General features: G+C 44.5%; 1 protein-coding gene across 7 annotated transcripts in view; it reads right to left on the bottom strand.

Moving 5' to 3' along the window:
• Positions 1-22087, bottom strand: part of LOC104839777 (cystathionine beta-synthase-like) — a 34590-nt gene that overhangs the window by 5547 nt on the left and 6956 nt on the right. For 3 of the 7 annotated variants that reach the window (XM_010580261.1, XM_010580262.1, XM_010580260.1), the window contains exons 4-16: positions 14493-14704; positions 13783-13889; positions 12681-12815; positions 10588-10667; positions 9108-9242; positions 8484-8553; positions 6041-6132; positions 5070-5195; positions 4283-4367; positions 3976-4081; positions 3064-3138; positions 2218-2352; positions 1171-1279 (exon numbers count right to left, since the gene is read on the bottom strand). In XM_010580261.1, coding sequence (XP_010578563.1) covers positions 1171-1279; positions 2218-2352; positions 3064-3138; positions 3976-4081; positions 4283-4367; positions 5070-5195; positions 6041-6132; positions 8484-8553; positions 9108-9242; positions 10588-10667; positions 12681-12815; positions 13783-13889; positions 14493-14704 — 1467 coding nt within the window. Of the gene's footprint in view, positions 1-1170; positions 1280-2217; positions 2353-3063; positions 3139-3975; positions 4082-4282; positions 4368-5069; positions 5196-6040; positions 6133-8483; positions 8554-9107; positions 9243-10587; positions 10668-12680; positions 12816-13782; positions 13890-14492; positions 14705-15791; positions 15923-22012; positions 22083-22087 lie in introns of those variants that run through there. The other 4 variants (XM_010580264.1, XM_010580263.1, XM_010580266.1 and 1 more) reach the window with 4 other exon arrangements.

The following is a 22087-nucleotide window of genomic DNA, read 5'->3' as shown; positions in this document are numbered from 1 at the left end:
TGAGGTTATGTGTATTTAACCATGTTTCTCCATTAAATCATCAATCAATCCAAATGGAAAAGAACCAATGAATGATGCTTTTAGTTAGCATGTTAGCAATACCACTACTTGTGTCACGCCTCTTTCATCCTCCACCAAGAAAAAAATTCAGAACTAAAGAGAAAAGAAACGGTTAAGCTGTTCTTTACTGAAGAAGCATGAGAAACTCCAAGCTGCCCATGGAAAAAAGCCACAACTGCAGAAGCGCAGAGAATTGGCTACTACAGCTAACAGCAGTGTAGCTACAGAAATGATTGCACACCACCAGCCCCAGAAACTCTTAAGGTGTCCGAGTGAGGGAGAACATGAACTACGCAGTTTTGTTACGCACCACATTTCCACCTGATGCTTGATTATCTGTCTGGGAAGGAAAAAACACATTTACATTTGTCCATAAAGAACTAGCATCCTTTCTCAACCTCAGAGACTTGGTAGGTTGTAGACTGAACTGAAGCATTACACATACTTCTGGCATACAGCACATCATCTGCTATGAGACAGTGTTGAAGCTAAAAGCCTGGTAAAAACTAGGTCAAGTATTCCATATTAAAAACAAAATCCTCTTTCTGAAAACGAAGCAAACCAGCAACAACAATACTTATATATTTTTAGAAGAGCACCCACACAGCTGTGAAGTTCTGGTATCTTGGCATGCTACATTGGATGGACAGGTGAAAACTGGCTAACATAAAAATTCACGTCTTGACAACATCAGCTTTCAACAGCCATCCCCCTGTTTCAGCAAGGCATCTAATACAAAAGGCAAACGGTTGCTTGTTTTTAGCTGATACAAAAATTATTTAGAAGAGCTGTTTCAACATCTTCCTGTCTCTTCCTCTGGATGGTTACATTGCCCAGATTTGTGCTGGAGTTTTTGGGAAAGGAGGAAAGAACAAGCATGCTAGAAGAAAGCCTGTTAAAGTAATCAAACGGTGCAATATAGAGCCACAACACAAACCTGGGAGCTATTGAGTGACCTAGGACAGAGTTCAGACTATGTCCGTGCTCAGTAACGGCTGCTCTGTATGGTCCCAGGTAAATCTTACCCAACTGGATGCCACTGTAGTGTTAGGACACCTACAGTAGTCCTTTAAACCAGAGAACTAGGAGTTGTAGAATAGACCTCCTTACCTGTTTAAATTGCTTGTAGATTACTTTGCTGACTTCATCAGAAGGCTGAACTTTTCCAGCAAGTAGTGAAGAAAGCATGTTACCCAGGGTAACCATGCCCAAAATCACCCTGGGGAAGGACAGAGAGAAGATAGGGCTAAACAACAGCACAAAAGCCTTAGGTGTTCCTGTAGGTAAAAGCATCCACTCTCAGCCAGCCTGGAGAAGTCATTTCAACTGCTTCATGGTATAAAGCAACATTACTAATGATATACTTGGATTCCGTGTCTCTGCAGGAGACAGAATCCAGTTCTCAGAAGTTCTCACGCAGAAGTCAACAGGTGCTGTGGGTGCCTGGCCCTTCTGAGCATCAGGCTCTTTGTATCTCTAATTCTTGGAGTTGGAGAGCTTGTAATCTGAGAGAGCTTTTGAAAAGCAAAACTTGTTTTACATCCTTATCTGTCCTTTTGAAAGTTGTAACAGGGCCAGAGACATGCTTGCCTCAATTTTACTCATTCCCCTTCTCCCTGCAAGGATGTTGCAAGGACCTGCCACAATTAATCCCTTGAGTTAGCACTGTAACCAGAGAGTAACTGAGTAACTCTTCATTATTCAGCCTGTCCTACAGGAGACCTACAGTGTAATAAGGCATACCAGCTTGCTGGGGACACCCTGGGGAAGGGTCACTCCAGCATTGCACTATAATGCAGTGTTCTGAAGAAAGTGGGTGAAAGCTGTGGTGAAGATGGGTAGATTTGGGGTTGTTTGTTTTAAATACGTATTTTTGCTTTGTTAAGTTAAACAGCTATTATAAAAACCAGTGAAATTATCCTGCAGAGACACACTGAGTAAGTATACCATAATAATCATTAGACACTTATTATGTGAAGGGCAGCACAGTCCTGGCATGACAACATATTAAGTCTAGCATTTCTGAACTGTGTTACTACAGCTGAAGGAAGATGAGTGAAAGGGTATTATACTTCTAGTAAGCATTTAAAAGACATCCCCTGGGAGCTGGTGACAGAAGCAATACATATGGATGAATAGCGATATATGTGGACATACCCAGATTCATCAACAACTGGTACCTGGTCGAATCCCTTCTCCCGGAGAATTTCAACAGTCTTTGCACAAGTAACAGTTGGAAGCACAGTCAGGGGAGCAGAGAGGCTTAGCTCCTGAACACTGATGTTCCACCACCTGGGATGAAATAAAAACCAAAACCCGTGCAAGTCTTATGGAGAGAAGAGAACCAGTTGTTCATGTACAGTGGCCTTCAACACTACAGGAATGACAAAAGTCTGCAAGGAAGAGTTAGGATTCAGCCAGAGTCAGTAAAGCTTCAAGGCTTTCAAGTTTTCTCCCCAATATCAGAAAGTCACAGAGGCATGAGAAGGCTTTAAGACCGAAACTCTTTTCCTCATTTAATCTACTTTCTAGGATTACAGATAGTGGAGAGTACTAATCTCCCTAGTTTCATTATTTGTATCTTACACAGAAAATGTTGTGCTCCTACCCAGAGAGCTAGCCATATTTACAGTCATTATAGGTAGCAATTTAGGGAGGCTCCCCCTCCACCTAGGTAGACTTGCAGTGCTTTGCACTCAAGAACTCTGGTCTCAGAAGGGTTCTCTATATACTACTTTTTCATTTCAGGTATAATTCTTTTCATAAAAAAAATTAAAAATCATTAAGTACCAAGTTTTCTTCTGCTGACATGCAACTTAAAGGAGGAAATCAAGTAATTTAAGCAGATTTGATTAATAGCTGCAATTATACACCAACACAATAGCATGAAAGATTAGCTAAATCAAAGGAAGTAGTGTAAATTGAAATGAGCTTTAAATTAGCAACTGCCATAAAGTCAGTTGAATAGACTCATGAAAATCCAAATGGATCTGACATACTTACCAAGGTTTTTTGACAAGGTCATCATCTTTCATGAACCCTTTCTGAATCATCCATTTGTCACTCAAGAACTTGGACCTGGAAAGCATCAGGAAGTGAAAAGCTCATTAGCAGGCTGAACATCTGACAGCAAACCTAACAGCACACAGAGGCAACTGTTTATAGCTCACTACCACTACCAGCTAAAGCGTAATTGAAAATATACTGCCATTTGCCATACTGCCATTACCAGCCAGGAACATTGAGAAGAAATACTCCTAGGAAGAAAAAGGAATCCCATAGGAAACAAAGTTTCAATTACAGTCTCTTGCAATACCATACAGACACAGCCTGGAATGGAAAACTGCCAGCCTGTACTCAGGCAAGGTCTGTTTGGAGTCTCTAGTTGTCTAGTATTACATTGGATGCAACAGAAGTCAGGAAACGTGGCTGAAAACATCATGTTATGGGATATGCTTCAATGAAGCAGGTGAGAAACTTCTTGGCACAGCTGAAAGTCCTCACACTTCCACCTGTAAACTCACCCCAACACTGGCTACTGCTACAGTAGTGCTGTGTTCTGCTGTGGACACAGGCAGAGAGAGCAGACAGCCTTACAGGGACCCTTCCAGGAATGGGATACCACCAATGGTCCCCAATAAATAAAACAGCAAAAGCAAGTCTTTTCCTGTGAAAGATGCTAACCAGTGATGGTTATATACTGAAGTCAGACACAAGGAGGAGCTCAGCTTTCAGAGGCTTCTTTCTAATCCATGTGAGAGCCCTTCTAGATACCTCAGCAGCTGTGCCCCAAACACATTCCTTGCTTGGGTAACTGGGTGCTATAAGAAATATGTATTCAACTCGCCACTGCTGTAAGGAGGTCTGAGGGACTGCCTCACCCTTTTCCCAGAGAGAAAACAAGCAGGTTCTTACATGTAGTTCCTGATAGAGTCAGGGAGGATAACAACACAGCGCTGACCTTCCTTCAGCTCTTTGGCTGCCTTCAGAGCTACAGACATGGCACTGCCTGAGCTGCCACCTGCCAAAACGCAGATCAGAGGCAAAACTGTCAAATTGTAAGTGAAATGAGAAAGAATGAAAGAGAGGAGGAGAGGCAGTAGAGGAGCCCAGAGTGAGGAGGACAGCTTCTGAAGTGGAAGGAGGTCTCCCTGACCTGCAGAAGGCTTCAGCCTCCCACATACTATTCAGAGAAACCCAAAGGATTCACATCCGCTCTTACCACACAGCAGTCCTTCCTCTCGAATCAGCATGCGTGCTAAAGCAAACGACTCCTCATCATTGCTCTTGTACCACTGGTCCACTGTCTGGGGAGGGGCAGGAAGACAGAAACAAGGGTCTATTTAAGTGAGGAGGGCTAGGGGAGCTACACAACTTGTGTGAATTTAACCCATGCTCTCTGAGGTAACAGCTGCCCTACTGAGCCATGTGCCTGGGTTTCCATCCTCCAAATGCCAAGTGGGGTTTTTTTGCCAAGGTAAGACGATCACATTAGCACAACAGGCTCCTTATTGAAACCTCACTGTAAGTTGTGAGACAGCCAGAGAGAGCACCAGTTTCCTCCCCTCTTGGAGCACTTCCCAGGGACACAGGCTCTACTCAGGACATAGTCATACCAGTTTTGGCTGGGGGGGGTTGATGCTTTGTTGTTTGTTTTTTTTTCAATTGGTTAGTTGTTGGGTTTTGTTGGGAGGGGGTGGGGGGTTTTTTGGGTTTTTTTTTGTTTTTGTTTTTGTTTTTTTTTTTTTTTTTTTATAAAAAAAGTACTATATTCTAGGAAAATGTTATCTGTTCACAGCATTTCGACCTGGTGTGGTGAAACAAACATGGCCAGTGCAGAAGCCTTCCAAGGACTGCTTTTGCTGATGGAAAGAACGGGAACAGTTCTGTCTGGTAGCCTTCCCCTTTCAGCTCAAAGAAATACTTCCCCAGGTTTTTCCTCCATCTTTCACCTCACTTCTACATCCCAACAGAGGGCAAATGGCAGTAAACCAAGAAGCATGACTTACAGATCTATCCAACACTGTGGGGACAAAATCATATCCGATTCCTTCCACTTCATACATTGTCTTGTCAGTCTCATTCAGTTCTTCTGGTGTAGCAAGGATGGAGCCTTCAGGATCAACACCTATAATCTGGAGAAGCAGTTTCCACTTTGGCTACCATGACACACTGCTTTTGAGAACACGGCTATTTACTCATGAGCGCTGGCCTCATTACAGCTGTTGGTGTCACACTGGCTGCACACACAGGCAAGCTAACAGCAACCTAGTTTCCTATTCATTTCTTCCTGGCAACACTCACCTCCCCTGTGAGGAAAAAGCTTTGCTGCTTCTGGCCCCTTGGCAACCCATCCTGTCTCCTCAGGCTGTGGGCACTAAGTGAGGGGCACCACTTGTTCTACATGGGTTTTGCTCGGTTCCCCTGAGACAAGATTGTCCTTATTCACATGTCAGACATTGTTACAGCCAACACATTTTTTTGCCAACTGTAAACAGGTAAGTTTTATTTTGTTTACCACTCCCTGCCTACGTAGGAAAATATTCACGATTGAAACACAATACCAACTTCTGTGAGGAAATCTAACACAGCACACAGGTAGACACACAGGTTGGCGTGTGCAGAGAAAATTTAACTTGGTAAAACCTCAGCAGCTCGAGACAAGCTAGTGAAGGCACAGCCAGAGAGGAAACAGAAGACTGTAGTACACACCACAGAAGGAAGTTTCTCAGACACCCCATGAAGGGATCCGAGGGCCAGTTTTCATCTGCTGAGCCAAATGTGAACTCTGGTCACCAGTGAGTGACACCAGATTTCAGTCTGAAAACCTTTCTTTGCTGCTTGGAACTACCTTCTAACTAAGAACACTCAAGAGCTTCCTGTAGAGACCCAGGGCAGACTTTCAAGGAATGGGATGTGCCAGGTGGAGCAGTTTGACGTTCACCCTGCTAGAGAGAAATGCTTTAGGCTTGCCACTTACTTTGCAACCTGGACACTTCTCCTTTAGCTTTCTGGAGATGCCAGTGATAGTACCTCCTGTGCCAGCTGCAGCCACCAGCATGTCTATTTTTCCTGTTTAAAGATGAGGGACAGAAGGCAGTTGTGAAATCTCCCCCAGAATGATGGATTAAAAACCCACTTAAACCTAAGTATGGACTTTCTTTAACAAAAATGGGCAAGATAAGGATCTTTGCTTCCCAAGAGCTGTGTTGAGACCACCTTGCTCAATCCCCATTTACTTCAACAATGGCTTTGAAATGTCCATCCAGTGGCCTGGCAAGACACCAATTTGTTGTACTGCGGACAGAGCTCGAGGTGGGCCATACAGCTGACACCTGTAGTTTTCTTGTTACTGTATTTGCTGATGTAATTCATTCTTTAACTTAGAATGAGCAGCCCATTGTATTACTTAATTTACTGAATGAGTGCCAAGAGCATGGGATAGGTACCCACTGAGAGAACTGTTAACACAACTACTCTCTCATTTTCATGTGAAAAATACTATTTTGGTCATGAGCACTCAGAGTCAGTGCAGGTATGACAGTTCATTCTTTTGCCACCTCCTACAGTTTCCATGGTGCATCCACATGATAGCTTTGTTAATAAAAAATACACACACAAAAAAATGCTTACCAGTCAAAAGAATAACATCCTGCCAAGCAGGGATATAAGCTCAGTAATAACTGAACAGCGACTGGCCTATGTGGAAAAGTAAATACAAACAAGAAGCTTAAAGCTAGAACTCATCTAGACTCAGTTTGTGGGATGGCAGTTTGTTAAAGTATACTCATTTTAACTGAGACTTAAAGAAAGATTGCCACAGAAAGACAAGCCAAATCCTCTGAACAGCTAGAGTTACTTTGGGGGTGGGGGGGCAAAGAGGAGAACCCTTCACATGGCCTCACCTTAATGAGAAGGAATTTAATAGCCAATTTTCTTATTAGAGGGTCCCATCAGAAACTGTACTGTTTTATAAGGCAGGTCAATAGCCTCCTATAAGACTTCCTTCTACCACCTATGGCAAATGCCTACACGGTAAGCTGCAGCATCACACTGAATGCCTCCAATAGCTGTCAAACCAATTCCTCTGCTAGGTGAGTTAGCCCAGCTAAAGCGCTCTGCTGCCACAGCTCAATCACTTCTGGTACTCCAACCTGGCTGCCTAGAGCTAACATGAAAGCAACCCCTGCAGAGTAAACAGGTCTTACTGGCAACAACTGCAACACAGAGCAGTCTGTTCTCCCGAGAACTCCTAAGTGAAGAAGCTTCCAGTGTAATGGAGTACTTGGTCTGAGAATGTAAAAATACTTAAGTGCCAGGTCCTGCACTTGGGTCATAACAACCCCATGCAACACCACAGGCTTGGGGAAGTGGCTAGAAAGCTGCATGGCAGAAAAGAACCTGGGGATGTTGGTCAACAGCTGCCTGAACATGTGCCAGCAGTGTGCCGAGGTGGCCAAGAAAGCATCCTGGCTTGTATCAGAAATAGTGTGGCCAGCAGGACTAGGGAAGTGATTGTTCCCCTGTACTCGGCACTGGTGATGCCACACCTCGAATACTGTGTTCAGTTTGGGGCCCCTCACTACAAGAAAGACACTGAGGTGCTGGAGCACATCCAAAGAAGAGCAATGAAGCCAGTGAAGGGTCTAGAGAACAAGTCTCATGAGGAGTGGCTGAGGGAACTCATGTTGTTCAGTCTGGAGAAAAGGAGGCTCAGGGGAGACCTTACCACTCTCTACAACTACCTGAAGGTTGTAGCAAGGTGTCGGTCTCGTCTCCCAAGTAACAAGTGATAGGACAAGAGGAAACGGCCTCAATTGCGCCGGGGAGGTTTAGACTGGATATTAGGAAATACTTCTTCACTGAAAGGGTTATCAAGTATTGGAACAGGCTGCCCAGGGAAGTGGTTGAGTCACCATCGCTGGAGGTATTTAAAAAGACATGTAGACATGGCACTTAGGTACATGGTTTATTGGTGGACTTGGCAGTGTTAGGTTTGCGGTTGGACTTGATCTTAAAGGTCATTTCCAACCTAAACAATTCTGTGAGTCTATGATTCTGCATTTGTGATCAGAGAAAGCGATGCTGTTCTTTCATGCCACTCTAGCTATGGGGTTTTTTTTTGTTGTTGGGTTGTTGTTTTTTTTTTAAGATAATGTAAGCATCACTGCTTTCTCCACCTGGTCACAAGCAGAGGAATCTAAAAACCAAAGCACCCCTCTTTAATGGGGGGAAAAAAATAATTCATTACTATGACTACTGAAATAAAATAATTCTCTAGTGACACACAGCCTACGTATGGGATTTGCTGTATCAAAATCCATGTATTTCTCAACCACCTCAGGTCCCATTCTCCAAGTACCTAACAATAAGAGAATACTAGGGACTCACTGAGGAAGGGGATAGTAGTAGAGCAAACATACCTTCACACTGCTGCAGGATCTCTTCAGCTGTGGTGTCATAGTGCGTCAGGGGGTTGCTGGCATTACGGTACTATATTGAAAGGTAGAAAAGCCATTAAGTAGACAAGAAAGACATTAAAATTCACATTGTGAGGCATTTCAAGAACATGACAAACATTATCCAAGCCCCACAACAGCTACATATACTCTTTCCAGGCTGTTTCCTTGATAGCTGGACCTAGGCAGAATGTCCAAGGGGAAGTACAACTTTCCTAAGTGACCTCATTTCAGAGGAGCTCTAAGGTGCCAGCACCCTCCAATGCCAAGACCTGTCCTGTCTGTGGGGCAGTTTCTTTTAAGAATGTGACCCTTGTACCTATTCTTCCATGCAGGACTGCCAATTCAGTGGAAAGCCACCCATATGTAGCAGTCGCTGCAAACATAGGCTCGTTGCTGCCCTCTAGTGACTATAAAAGCTTGCTACCCTACAGCATGGTGATGGCTCAACTACAGCTCCAGACCTGGGACATCTTTTCCTCCAGAGACACACCAAGGCTGTTGAACAGTCAACCAAGGACACTAAGGAACAAGGCTGTAACACCTCCTCCCACGCTACGCCTGCACCTCTGACACTTTGGCTCTTACCTGGTCTAGTATGTGTGCATTGGGGATTTCATTTTTCAGTCTCCATGCTACTCCCACGTGAGATTCAGGAGAATCAAATCTGGCAGTAGTTGGGGTCCTCACAATCTCAGCACCCAGAGCTCTCAGGACATCCACCTATAGCAAATAAATATGGTCACAAAACCCAAAACTGCTCTCCCATCAGAGACTTCATTGAGATGCAGGGGAAAGAAAACATCTTCCCTTTTACCTGGTCTGCAATAGCCTCCTTAGCAGTTCTACACCCCAGCCTCGCAGCATCACTGAGCCATGGGTCCAGATCTTTAATGTAATTTGGTCTCAACTAAGCTTTACTTGGGAGCTAGATGTCAAATTCCTGTTTCTATTCTAGGCCTTCAGGCCCGTAGGGACTATTACTACATATTGAGAAGCCTCATTCAGGCAAAACGCCATCTCCTTTCATACCAGTCACATACGCCCTGCACTCCAACAGTGCTATAGCCCAGTATTTTATGTTTAAGTGCAAATTATGTTTATTTACCTCCTGCTTTGGACACAGGCAGCAGAGGAGATCTTCCAAGGCCCTATGCACCGCTCAACTGCTATGAGGGCAAGAAAGTTTATGACATTGAGCTACGGCAAGGCCTGTCTTCACAGGGGAGGCCTTTGTTGCTGCGTGGCGCATGGCAATGGCCATGTGGTACCTCTCCCTCCAGAGCAGGTAAGAGCAAGCAATGGGTATATGCCTTCAGGTGACATTGTTCTCATTTGTGCTGCTGCCTTTCAGCTGGAACACTGGAATTGTTTGAATTGAGGTAAGTGGTTTTGCTGACAGCTATTTGCTGCCTCAGCTGTGAGACACAGGGGATCTCTTCTCCCCTTCTGGCTGCAGGTACAGCAACCACCCCAGCAGAGCGTACAACAGGGCTTGCTCTAGAGCTAGATGTTTTGTGCTTTCCACAGTGAAGGTAAGGGGATATTACCCAGGTGGCTTTTCCTTCCCCTTTGTTGCTGTGGTGACACAACTCAAGATGCTTGCCAGTACCCACCAGTGTAACCTGAGGAGCTCAGCAGGCTCCCTCATGGCCTTGCTCAGCCCAGTGCAGAACAAAAGAATATTCAAAGCTTCAGCATTGCCTTACTTTGTCCTCTGTCCTCCTTTGCTCAGCGAGCAACAGCTAACCCAGGGGCAGGTAGTTACTTCAATGGGCTAGGTAAATCTCGAGTTCCCTTGACATTTGTATTTAAAACAGTTATGACAGTTTTCCAAGGGACAATGCTGTGGGGACGGGTCTTAAGCACATTTCTGTCCATGGCCAGCCAGCCTGGCTTTCTCTTGGCACTGGCAATAGGCCCTCAGCAGAGTTCGGGCTAGCCAGTGACTTGGAGGCCACAAGCCTACACCTTTGGTGCTAAAGCCATAGCACTCATCTACACCAGGAACTCTGCAAGTGCAAATGTGCTTATTTTTTTAATTCTTGAAAATAAAAGCAGATCAGACCTTCTCCATACTCATTTTCTCTGGCATCACAATAATACAGCGGTAACCCTTCACTGCTGCAGCCAAGGCCAGCCCAATTCCTGGAAGCAAGCAAAGACATGTAGGGCATACAGTGAGGAGCAGCAAATAACAAAACCCACAATGCTAGCTTTGGCATGCCCTGGCTTTAATCAGATTTTCACCAGAGGCTTAAGTACAGTGTCTTTAGAGGGGTGGCAAAGGGAATGTTTCTGGCTACTAGGGAGAACTGGATTTACAGCTGCTGCTAGTTCTTTGAGGATCACAGCCAACAGAAAGTTTAGCCAACGGTGGGAAAGCTTGACATGTGCAAACTGCTAGCTTTACCACATGCACATCACCTTCCTCCTGTCTCACCCACTTCATTTTTACAGAAGTAATTTGGGAAAGGAATGAGCTTTAAGCTAAAGACAACTAGAGCAATCATTTTGATACTGTCAGAAGAGTCTTAGACCCTCTGTTGACTCAATTCTGCACTAAATCCCTAGTTTGCAATGTGCCAAAACTAAGCCCTTTCTACAAAGACATGATTTAGATGCTGTATGTGATCGAGGTCCTAATGCACTATTGTCAACTTGCTACCACAGTGAAGTACCTTGACTGTTAAGAGACAGACACCTCATTTCTACTCTAAAAATCTGCACCTCCAGCCTGATTTCTGCCTTCCAGTTTGTCATTGTCTGCCTACCTGAAGAGCTAAGTTCAGAAGTGTCTTCCCCATAGCAGAGAAGCTTACACCTTTTATCAGATCACCTCTCTGCTGCATAAGCTAAACAGATAAAGTTAGTTCCTATGTGTCTGAGGTCAGGCTGCAGGGCACCTCCCCTGCTCTTTTGGGTACCAGGCACAATACCAACACATGCATATGACAATGCATCGCAGGCAGTTTACCCTACACAAAGACTTGCTTGTTAAAAGCTGGCTCTGCTTCTACATGGTGCTGGATTGTGTAGGGGTGGAAAAAAAAAATCTTTAACTATTCCCATACGAGAAGCATAACTCACAATTCAAGTAGTGTTTAAATATTGGGGGGGGGGGGGTGGGGGGAACACAACATGACACAATGACTTTTCCCAGTATATTATAGATGAATACGGATGCTAAAAAAAAAAAAAAAAAAAAAAAAAAAGAGATGGCAAAGGCCTCACTAAGGCCAAAGATGGAAGAGAAGCCATCCAGCATCCTCCGTTATGGTGTGTGATAAAGAAAGCATTTTGAGACCTAAACTCTAACACTTTGTACTTTCTGCTACCACTCACCTGGAAATGTAGCAAACATCAAAACAGGACTTTGGCTGAGGGAAGTAGCTTACAGCTCAGCTCAGGAACCTCCTCAGAGGAGGCAGCATATTTTATATTTAACTAGCTCAAGGGGAAACATTCCAGGTACGTTTACTCCCCACCAGTAGAGCAGCTTAACAGAAGTACAACAGCTGTGACGCAGGAGCCCAGAGTTACCTCCAGTTTGCTCGGATCATCAGATGCTCTGCCCTGGCCCCTGACTAGTAGGCCTGTTCCTTCCTCCAGCCCTCCAAGGAAGAGATGCTGACCCAAGTGGAATCTTAAAATCTGCAAGGGCTGTGTTAGCAGATAGTGCTGTAGGGATGCAGCTTATCTCCCATCTTAGCTGCACCGCGTGGGAAAGGCTGTTCCTCAAACCAGGTCCCTCTCACCTGACAGAGCGTAGGGAATGAGGACCATGGGACTTCCCAAACAGAAGGGGAAGATCCAGGTTCACACCAGTCTTTTGGTGCTTGATTTCCAATAATTTCAGTCAGACTTTAATTCCTGAATAGGACCTAAAGACCTGGCCTAACACTTCTTTTCTTTTAAAGCAAAGGCCCCTGCAAATTTAGCAGACCTCCTTCCCAGCTGTTCTGGTCAGGAAAGGACACTGCAGAATTGTTCCCTGTGTGAGATGGAAGAGGCACTGCTCCCTACACCATGCAGGCAGCAAGAGATCCCCTTTCTTCCTTGCACAGGTAGCTTCCACGCTGCAATCTCAAGTCTGCCTCTCCAGGAAAACCACCACAACATTTTCCCCCACACTTTACTAGGGTCTTCTCCATCCCCTACCTGTGTTTCCAGAGGTTGGCTCTATGATTGTGTCCCCAGGCTTCAGGATCCCAGCCTTCTCAGCATCCTCTACCATCCTTAGGCTGATGCGGTCCTTCACACTACCCCCAGCATTGAAAAACTCACATTTTGCCACTGGAAACAAAGAAACCAAGCAGAGTTCTTAAACAGCAGTCATTTGCTGAACAGGCTGCTCATCCCTAACATATCTGCAAAGGCAACTCTGTTAACATGTCTGCCATTCACCTCCCTACTTTACAACACCAGAGACGGGGATTCAGTTCACAGCATCTCCACTGTTATGGGTCACAACAACACAGCAAGCTTGGTACTTGATGCTGGCCACAGAAGCCAGAACTCTTGTCAGTCTCCTCAAAGTATGACCCCTCCTTTCATCTTTCCTCTTTATTACAGCCCAGTCATTAGTATAAAAAGCCCCAGGGCTCTTCCACACAATAGCACAGGGGAAGAGAACTCTACCAACATGCCTTGCCTTTTTCCTGCTACATTCTCCAGCCAGTTTCTGATCAAACTGGAAGTTTCATTCAGCCTACACTTTCACTTCAGTACTCCCAGCATTAATCCCTTCAATGGTGTTAAACACCACCTTTCAGGACTGATCAGAGCCTCCAGATATCTCTACTATGGTTGGGTTTAAAAAAAACTAAATGAACAACAAAAATAAACCACATTCATTGACAGTTTGATCCCTTTCCTCGTTTTCAGTGAACTTCAGTGGTAACTGCAGATCTGCATTTTACACACACTGATGAATACGAGAAGCAGTCAAAGACTTCATACAACCTTTTTTAAAATTAAAAAAAAAACAAAACATTTTCTATGAGAAAAGTTTCACTTTTTCTACAAAAATGGAAAAGCTGCACGAAATGTCCTCATGACGTACAAACTGAAAGATGTTTTAGACGACCAAATCCTAAAAACCTGAAAATCTGCCAAAGAAAAAGAGGAATTTTTCTCACCATTTTCTGCAGGGTACCTGCACTCCTCCTACCGCCAGGTTACATGACACTACTAACCAGGACTACCCAAGTTTCTGAAACAGTGTTTCTTATTTTGATTTTCTGTTTGCAGCAGTACTCACAGAGTTCACACTTGAGCCCATACTGCTTCCCAATCTTGTTGATTCGCACCATGGGTGTATTGCCAACTTTATTCAGGATGCTTGGCATGATTTTCAGAGGCTCTGGCCTGGTACACATACAAAAAAAGTCAGTGTATTCACAGAAGGGGCCACAGGCAGGTCACACAAAAGCAACATAGCATTTCTGAAGCTTTTTATCTCAACCAGCTTTCTCCCTCCCCTTTATCAAGCTAGTTATTTTAGATATTTTGGTTTAAAAGAATGTCCATTGGATACAAATTCACAAAATACCAAGTCCTTGATCCAAAACAAGGATTAATCAGACATCAAGCCAAATGCTGAGGCAAGAATGAAGTGCTCTGCACTTCCTCCTGGCACAAAGTAGCTTAGCAGTGCTCAGAGTCAGCTACTTTAAAAGCAAAAGGCATTAACAGTGCAATCTTCCATCTAATCTTCCAGGGAACTGCTTGCCAGGTTATTTAAAATAAGTTAGTTCCAGTCCACGTAGTTTCATGCCTTTGGCGCAAGGTCCCTTATATGCTTAATCTGGCTTCTTAGCTTTGCTTCTATGTGGAAATTAAGAAGCACCAGCATATCTACATGCTAAACAGCATCAATTTAAATCAGTCATCTTTTGTTAAATCCACATAGCTCTGAGGAGACCTGGATTAGTGCTGTACTGAAAATCAACAAATAAAAGCAATACTTACAGAGTGGTATGACGATGGGGGGAGGCAGAGAGGGGTTTCCCAAGCTTCCATGTGCATTTACTAGGTGTATCAGGGCGGATCCACTCCCTTTCCTTCTCATTAGCCTTGCAGTTCCCATTGTCCGTCCCACCAGGGAGAAAATACTTGCCAGGTGCATGAGGGCATGAGTTCGTATCTGGCTTCTCCTGGGAAGGAAGTGTAGGCATTTCACCCTTGGGGGAGGAGGAAGGGAAAAAAAAAAGAAAAAAAGAAAAAAAAAAAGAGGGGAAAAAAAGAGGTTAAAAAAACCCCAAACAAACAAGTGAGAGTGATTTGTATGCACTGCTGTAACAAGGTCAGAGAATCTTTTGAGACAGTTACTCAAGTCCTGCACCATGGGGAAACCACCCATTCACATCATTGCTCCTCCATAATAGCTAAAAATTACGTTAGTAACAAGGAGTCCTTATTCTTGTCTGTCCCTTCACCAACATATCTATTTCAAGTCTAGTGCTTCAGCATGCAGTTCTTTGGAGGGAAGCCTGAACAGAAACTACGCTGGTGGCAATTTTCAAGAAAGCAGTATTGACTATAAGCCAAAAGGGGCAATGGCAACAAGTAGCTTTTAACAACCAAGAACAGGTTCTGCCACTGACTACAAGAGATCCTGTCACTATACCCAAGACCCAGGTATTAGGTGAGAGAACACAGCATGTCTCAGATAAATCCCATCTTCAAGTGTCCCACTCTTGTTTTTCCCTGCTATGAAAAAGGTCACAACAAATGGGTATTTTAATGGTCAGTTGATGTTTCCATAGTACTGTGAAGATGGGAAAGCCTTTCAGCATAATTTTGATCTGCTAAATCCTTATCGCTAAAACAAAAACCTTGCACTGCAACACTGAGTGCAAAAGCTCAATACAGTGCCCTACACGAAGATAACTTAAAACACACTGAAGCATGTGCTTACTGTAACTAGCCTCTGTAAATATCAAGAAAACAGGACTTAATCTCATGGGAGACACCCTCCCACACCAAAAAAACATCTCTCTAAAATAAAACCTCCCCATTCCAAGCAGAGAGAAACAGAGTTAAACTACTTTGTGACTAATTAGAAAATGATGCCAAAAGACTCTGCATTGCTACTTGTGGTCATGAAGGAAAACTCTTCCAGAAAGGCCACTGGTTTCAATAGTCCCTACTTCCACAGCATTCCAACAAAAACCCTAGAAAGCCTTCTGAAAGCAAACAGATAGGGCTTTCCCAAATTCTGGTGACAGAAAGACAGGCAAACAGTATTCCCCAAAGACCAACGAGTACCTTAGGCACAGAAACAGGCCTTTCCAATATCAACTTCTCCATGTTCTTTGGTGAAAGTGATGGCACAGTAGACTGGACTTTCTTCAGGAGACTGAGTACTGGAGGTCACAAGACTGGAATCCTCTTCAAAGCTGCAGATCATGCAAGTTAGAAAAAAACCAAAACCAACCTATCAGCAAACAGTCTCTCACAGGGCAAGACAGACATCCCACTTTCATAGGGAAAAAAAGAAGCTGCAAAACAAAGTGAAGATGACTCATATAAACAGCATTAAAACAAAAAAAACCCACCATGCAGCAGAGGTATTGTGCAAGACCAACGGAGGGTCTCCTGACCCTGTTCTTCCCACATAACCTAATCTTCCCTCTGCCCTGCCCTCCACAGCTCAGATCCAGTAAAGTAGGCAGAAGACATCTGTATTGGATTGTCTGCAATTTCATTAGCCTGAAAGCCACACAAAGTAATAGAAAATACTCCAGTTCACAGGATATATACTTCTAGAGACACCAAGGGTGAAAGGGCTTCATGGTGCCATCACCAAAAGACCCTGTACACAACTTCAGAAAAAGGCTTTATACAAGAACACTTACAGAGGCCTCTCTACCCTTGAGGAGACCAAAATCTCACAAGTTTCTACCCAAACTGAATTAGTGTTGCATGTACAACTATAGTGATGCTGGATATAACACACACAGCAAACACTTCAACCACAAGGAAGCAAAGAAGCTTTCTAGCAGGCTTTTTGTTTCAGAAATTACTAAATATAAAATGGAAGCAGTAAGTTCATTTCTCCTACTCCAGCTAGTTGTTCACAGACCCTGTCTGCTTCCTCTCCATTGAAGACAAAAATCTGGCTGAAGTCTTGGAAAGTGTGTGGGGTTTTTCCCCCAATATCTGTTTTTCCTATCACCATTCTGCAGCAAGATTCAGCTCATTCCATTACCAAATTGTACTAGGCCTGGAAAGGGTCCCTGGCCTCATCCTCCTTCTTCTGAGAAATGCACACAAAACAGATACAGCTTAGATCAGCCAGAGTTGATGGTCTGGTGACACACTGGAAAAAGACCGGACTCACAGGACCAGTGAACTTTAGCATTTGATCCTGCAAGTTAACATGCACCACTAACCACTACCGCCTTATGCACACCAATTTCTTTCTTGCACGCTGATTTGAAGAAAATGCCTAAGGCATTTAAACTGCTCTCCTTTAGGAAAAAAAGACTCTGAAAGTGCCAACTTTCCAGACTAAGGTTTGAAATAATTTCCCTTCTGGATATAAAGATTTCCATGCCGCCAAAATGATATAATTCTACTTTATTTAGGTTAATACATGCCCAATAGCCAAGATGGACTACATCCTGTCTTAGACCACTGACTGACAGACACCAGTCCCAGAAAGCTAACATCCCATAAATATACATATCTAACACCAACCAGTCTTTGTTACCAGAAATTAGCTAACTTCCAGTTCCAGAGGGAAACCCAGCCTTCATTTCTATTTCTAGAAGGTGCCTGGTTCACAGTTCAGAATGTCAGTGCTTTTTTCAGTAAAGAAAAAATACTGGAGAAGTTTCAAGGCTTCCAACGAGACACATCCACATGCTCCTTCAGACAGCTGGTATGCAATACTGGACATAGACACCAACTGCCTCTGCTCACAGGTAAGAGTGACAATATCTACAAAGTCCATCTAAAAAGGGTACCTTGCTGCCAAAGAATCAAACCGTTTCAACATGCAGGAAGAAAGCAGCAAAGGGTTATAGACAGGGAACAGCAGATTTTGTTCATCTTCTAGGTTCTCATAAAATAGGAGTACAAAACCTTTAAAAACTTTAAATCACCAATCCTCAGTGTCCTTCAAGAGGGTCCAAAAATTGAGGAGAAGGGGAGAAAAATTTGTTGCAGTAGAAGTTTCAGAGGTTTCAAAAAAGAAGTACTTGTTCTTTGTATTGATGGCAGGAAAGAAATGAACATGGTTCTCTTCAAAAGCTGCCTTTTGGAGGACTCCCTCCAAATTGGCCAAGACAATACCATCTTATTTCCTCTATTGCAAGGCAAAAAAATCCACAATCCACTAACAGCAACACCCATCATCTCTTGAACTAGAACAGCAGAAATGGAGGAAAAGCTATACTTATTGCCTTCAACTATGCTGTGAGATTTCCTCATGTGTTTAGAATGGCAATACTCTGATGTTTGATCAAAGCTTCAATAATGGGACTAAAACTCTGAACAAAAACAAGGAGAGAGAGAAAAAGCTAACCACAAGCATTGCCAACAAAAATCCTGTCCCCACATACTAACCTTCAGCAACATCATTCATTGGAAGAAACACGAGCTCCTGTTCAATAAATCCCTTCAAATCATGTTATTAGGCATTATTTTAAATAACCCCACACCCACGCAGCCTAAAGTAAATAGGTATGCATATATAAATTTATAGAGTCAAATTCTAATCATGCCAGTAGAGAATCAGTCCCAGCTATGGTCAACCTAATATCTTATGGTTGTGAAGAAGGACAATTCCTAGGACAGACTTGGTTGTTCTCCAAGGGGAATTCTTACTACAGCACTCAATGGAGACATATACGCACCTGCAATGGCTACAGTTATACCTAAGAAACAGGTCAAGAGCCCAAGACTGACTTGTCATGTTCAGAACCAACAGTAAGACCTCAGATCTTCGAGGCCCTTCAGTGCTACTGATGAGCTTCCTGACACACCACCCAGAACACCCAACCGGTGCTTACGGCCCTACATGATGCAACTTCAGCAAAATAGGGGGCAGAGATGGTCAGCCTAGGATATCCAAATTCCCCTCACGATCCTGCCTACAGGCCCAAATCAGGCCATAGGAAGCTGGTGCATCTTTCTACTGGAGAGATCTTTAGGGAACAGAGAAAAGGGGGTGAGCAGAAATCACCAAAACAGAGGATGACAACAACTTTTTCTCTAGCCTGACCCTCTTAGTCTTTCTTCTGGGAATGCAGACTGGGGAGACAGGACAGGAGAATGGCAACTCTGCTTCTCTAACTGCAATTGAACACTGCTCAGGAGAGTCTGAGGGAGATAAGCCGCAGGAAAAGTTGCCCATCTTCATGAAAGAAATTCTGTCAGCCTGAACTTAAGCTTGCTGTAAAAGGGAACAGTCCCATAACTAGCTGGAGGTGTGGGCAGAATCTAACTAGAAAAGCCTGACTAACTTCTCCCATTATATCTGCAGAGCAGGCAAAAGAAAAGTCAGAAAGACAATTTACAAAGTCACTTAAAACTAAGTCACAAAGGAGATTGGGACATAGACAGAGATATGAGATCCAGAAAGCCTCATGGGCAAGGCTCACAACTCTCGATCTATCTCCACAGGGAATCCAAGACCTAAAATATTTCTCAACTCCTACAGAACAGGATTGAAGGCCAGTAAGTGAAATTAATCCCCAAACAGCCTGAGCTGAACTCACTCTATAGATATGTTAGGAGCTACAGTTTCTAGGGCTGTTTACAGTATATGATGTCAGCACTAATGCAGATATTTAAAGAGTATCATGTATGCAAGAACCTAATTAACTTGAGTCTTGTCTGAAGCAGAAACAAAGCTGTCTAAAAGGCAGGTGTAAGAGGTAGATCAGAGAGAGATGCCCCAAGGGCTGACTACTCAGCAAGAGATGAGATACAGGATTCCATTATGCTGCGGCCTGAGAATGGGAAACGTTGACATTAAGCAAAGTACTTACTTTGACGTTAAGCACTTTACCCTGTGAACAAGTAAACCACTACAAACCAGTTGTTCTACTCACTCTGAGTATCACAGGGTCTTAGAGAGCCTTTAGATCTTTACAGGTTACCAGATGTAGCAATACCTTTGGAAGCTGTTTGGAAACACAACAGCTGTAAGTGATTAAGGAGGCAGTCAGCCATTTGGGTTTTTTTTGTGTATGTGTCCCCTTGCTACTTCCTCAGTAGCAGGCAGCCATCGCTCCTGTGTCAGGAAACATCAGGTGACCTGAAGTAACTGGGGTATGAATTAACAACACTATGGCTCTAGGAGGAGATCCTTCAAGAATCAAAAGTCTTATTTTCATTTTCTTCTACAGAGCAGATGAGCATATGTGTGTCCTCTCAATGATCACTCTTTCTTTCAAGGCCTGACTAGCATACTCATAATCTTCCTGATAGAACATGGGTAGTTCTTTAATGCCCCCACCTCTGTAACACTGCAAAGATTTTAAAACTTCAACAGCAAAGCAACTTCCACTGCTATGGCAATTGTTATGCTAGAGATCAGCCACTGAAAACATGAAAGTGTTCAGTCTGCCTTCCCACCACAGAAGGGAAGCTCTGCATGCAGCCTTAATGCAGGTGTCTTCTGACATCTCCATTTCCTGAGTTCACTCCAACCCTGTCCAGACTCATCTGACAAATATTCTGACTGATGTCTTCAAGAAGCAAAACAGCATTACAGAAAAGACTGGAGAATGCTTTATCTGCATTTTTACCTGCTGCAGGCAGAAGCTTTCATTACTTCTTTCCCCGCTTCTAGTTCTCTCTCCTTAGTCAGTGCGCAAAGACAGAACAACAGTACAGCCTGTAGTGCTCTTGATCTGCCAAGCTCACCACGTACAGGGAGAGAAGCACTACAGGTAGGGTAATAGAGACTCAGAGATTAGGCAAGTTGCCCAGCATGCCAAAAAGAGGGAGTTGGAGCTGTGCTCTCAATTTCTGACCAGGTCTATAAAACAGGTGGAAGCACAGCTCCCCTTCCCCAGCATTATGGTGCCCCCCACAAGACATCACATCTTTTGTTAGCCCAGGGACCTCTGATAAAGGCTGGCAGAGAACCCCTGGTCACCACTGCCTGGGCGAGAAGCCAGCTTTTTGGCTGATGCATGTTTTGTGGGAAAGACCAGCTGCCACCCACTCTGGCTACATATGTAGAGCGTTTGGCAGGCATCCGCAGTACAACCATGAGCATGGTACACCCTGCTCTCTGCCTAGTTCCTATGGATCCCAACATACAGACAGCAGGCACCTGCCAATAGCCAGAGGCCAGTCGTCCTGGCAGCCGGCTATGCTGCCAGTGCCAGATTAGTGACATACCTGAGCCAGCATGCACACTCCAGGACATGGACCCCTCATGACCCTGGCTACCAACCACAATTTTTAGAAGTCCTGCTCTGGCTTCGTGGAAGCAGGCTGGTTAACCCACACACAGAGTGTCATGATAGGATACTAAAGAGCCACCAGCTAATATCAAAAGGGATGACCTGCCCAAACAGCCAAAGTACTGGACCTAACCTAGCACCTAAACCGTGCTTTATTGGCACTGATCTCACTACAGCCATTCTCCTGCCGAGAAATACCACGTTCTGAGCAGGTCCCACCTTCCCAGGAAACACTTTTTCTGTCTGATGTAAAATCCCCAGATTTCACCTATCTCTGTACTAGATGAGTTTTCCCTCCTTTCTGCAGCACAAGTTTTGCAGAACGTGGAGCTCTCATGCCTCAAATCAGCAAACAGACTCACTGAAAGGGTAAACAGTTTGAGCAAATTTGCTGGAACAGGGCCCAGCACTCCTAAATCTCCATAGTCAAAGGCTTCAGCATTAGAGAGATACACAGAAGAATAGATAATCAAACAGGAACAGAAGAATCACTTGTCTTTCAGGTCATGGCTGGTTCAATAATAGGCCAGCAGCATTAATAACGCTGCTCTCTCAAGTTTCAGTCAAGTTCAGACCCTTCCTAATAGGGGAAGGGCAACGGATGAAATAAAATATAAGAAGAGAAGCTTCCCGGTCCACCGCATTAGCCAGACTTGCCAAAAAACACTGCCAAGAGACCCTCACGGTACCCATGAGAACAACGGGTGACAGGCCAAGAACGGCTGAAGAGCCGGTACCAAACCCAGAGAGAAAAACAAAAGGCACAATATCATCTTGCGAGCCTGTATAAGCAGCAGAACCCCAATCTTTCCTCTCCCCGCTCGGAGGGGGCACTCGGCATGCACCCTCCGGCCTGCCCGCAGCACCCCCCGCAGCCGGGACCCTCCCGAGGCCTGCGCTCCCCCCTCCCCGCCCGCCACAGTGACCGTTTAACGGCCGCCCCCGCTGAGGCGAAGCGCGGCGCAGCCCACCCCACGCGGCCCGGGAATGATGCAACGGGCGGCGAGAGCGATGCAGCCGCTCCACACGCACAGCACCCCCGCTATACGGCCGTCACCTCACCCACGCCAGCCGGGCGCTCCTCAGGACGCTGCTGCCGCCCGCCCTGCACCGGCGAGGGGGGGGGGGAGGAGGAGG

Source organism: Haliaeetus leucocephalus, unplaced genomic scaffold (assembly GCF_000737465.1).
Source record: "Haliaeetus leucocephalus isolate CR32 unplaced genomic scaffold, Haliaeetus_leucocephalus-4.0 Scaffold702, whole genome shotgun sequence".
In the NCBI taxonomy this organism is placed as follows: Eukaryota; Metazoa; Chordata; class Aves; order Accipitriformes; family Accipitridae; genus Haliaeetus; species Haliaeetus leucocephalus.
This window is presented reverse-complemented; position numbering and strand designations above follow the sequence as displayed.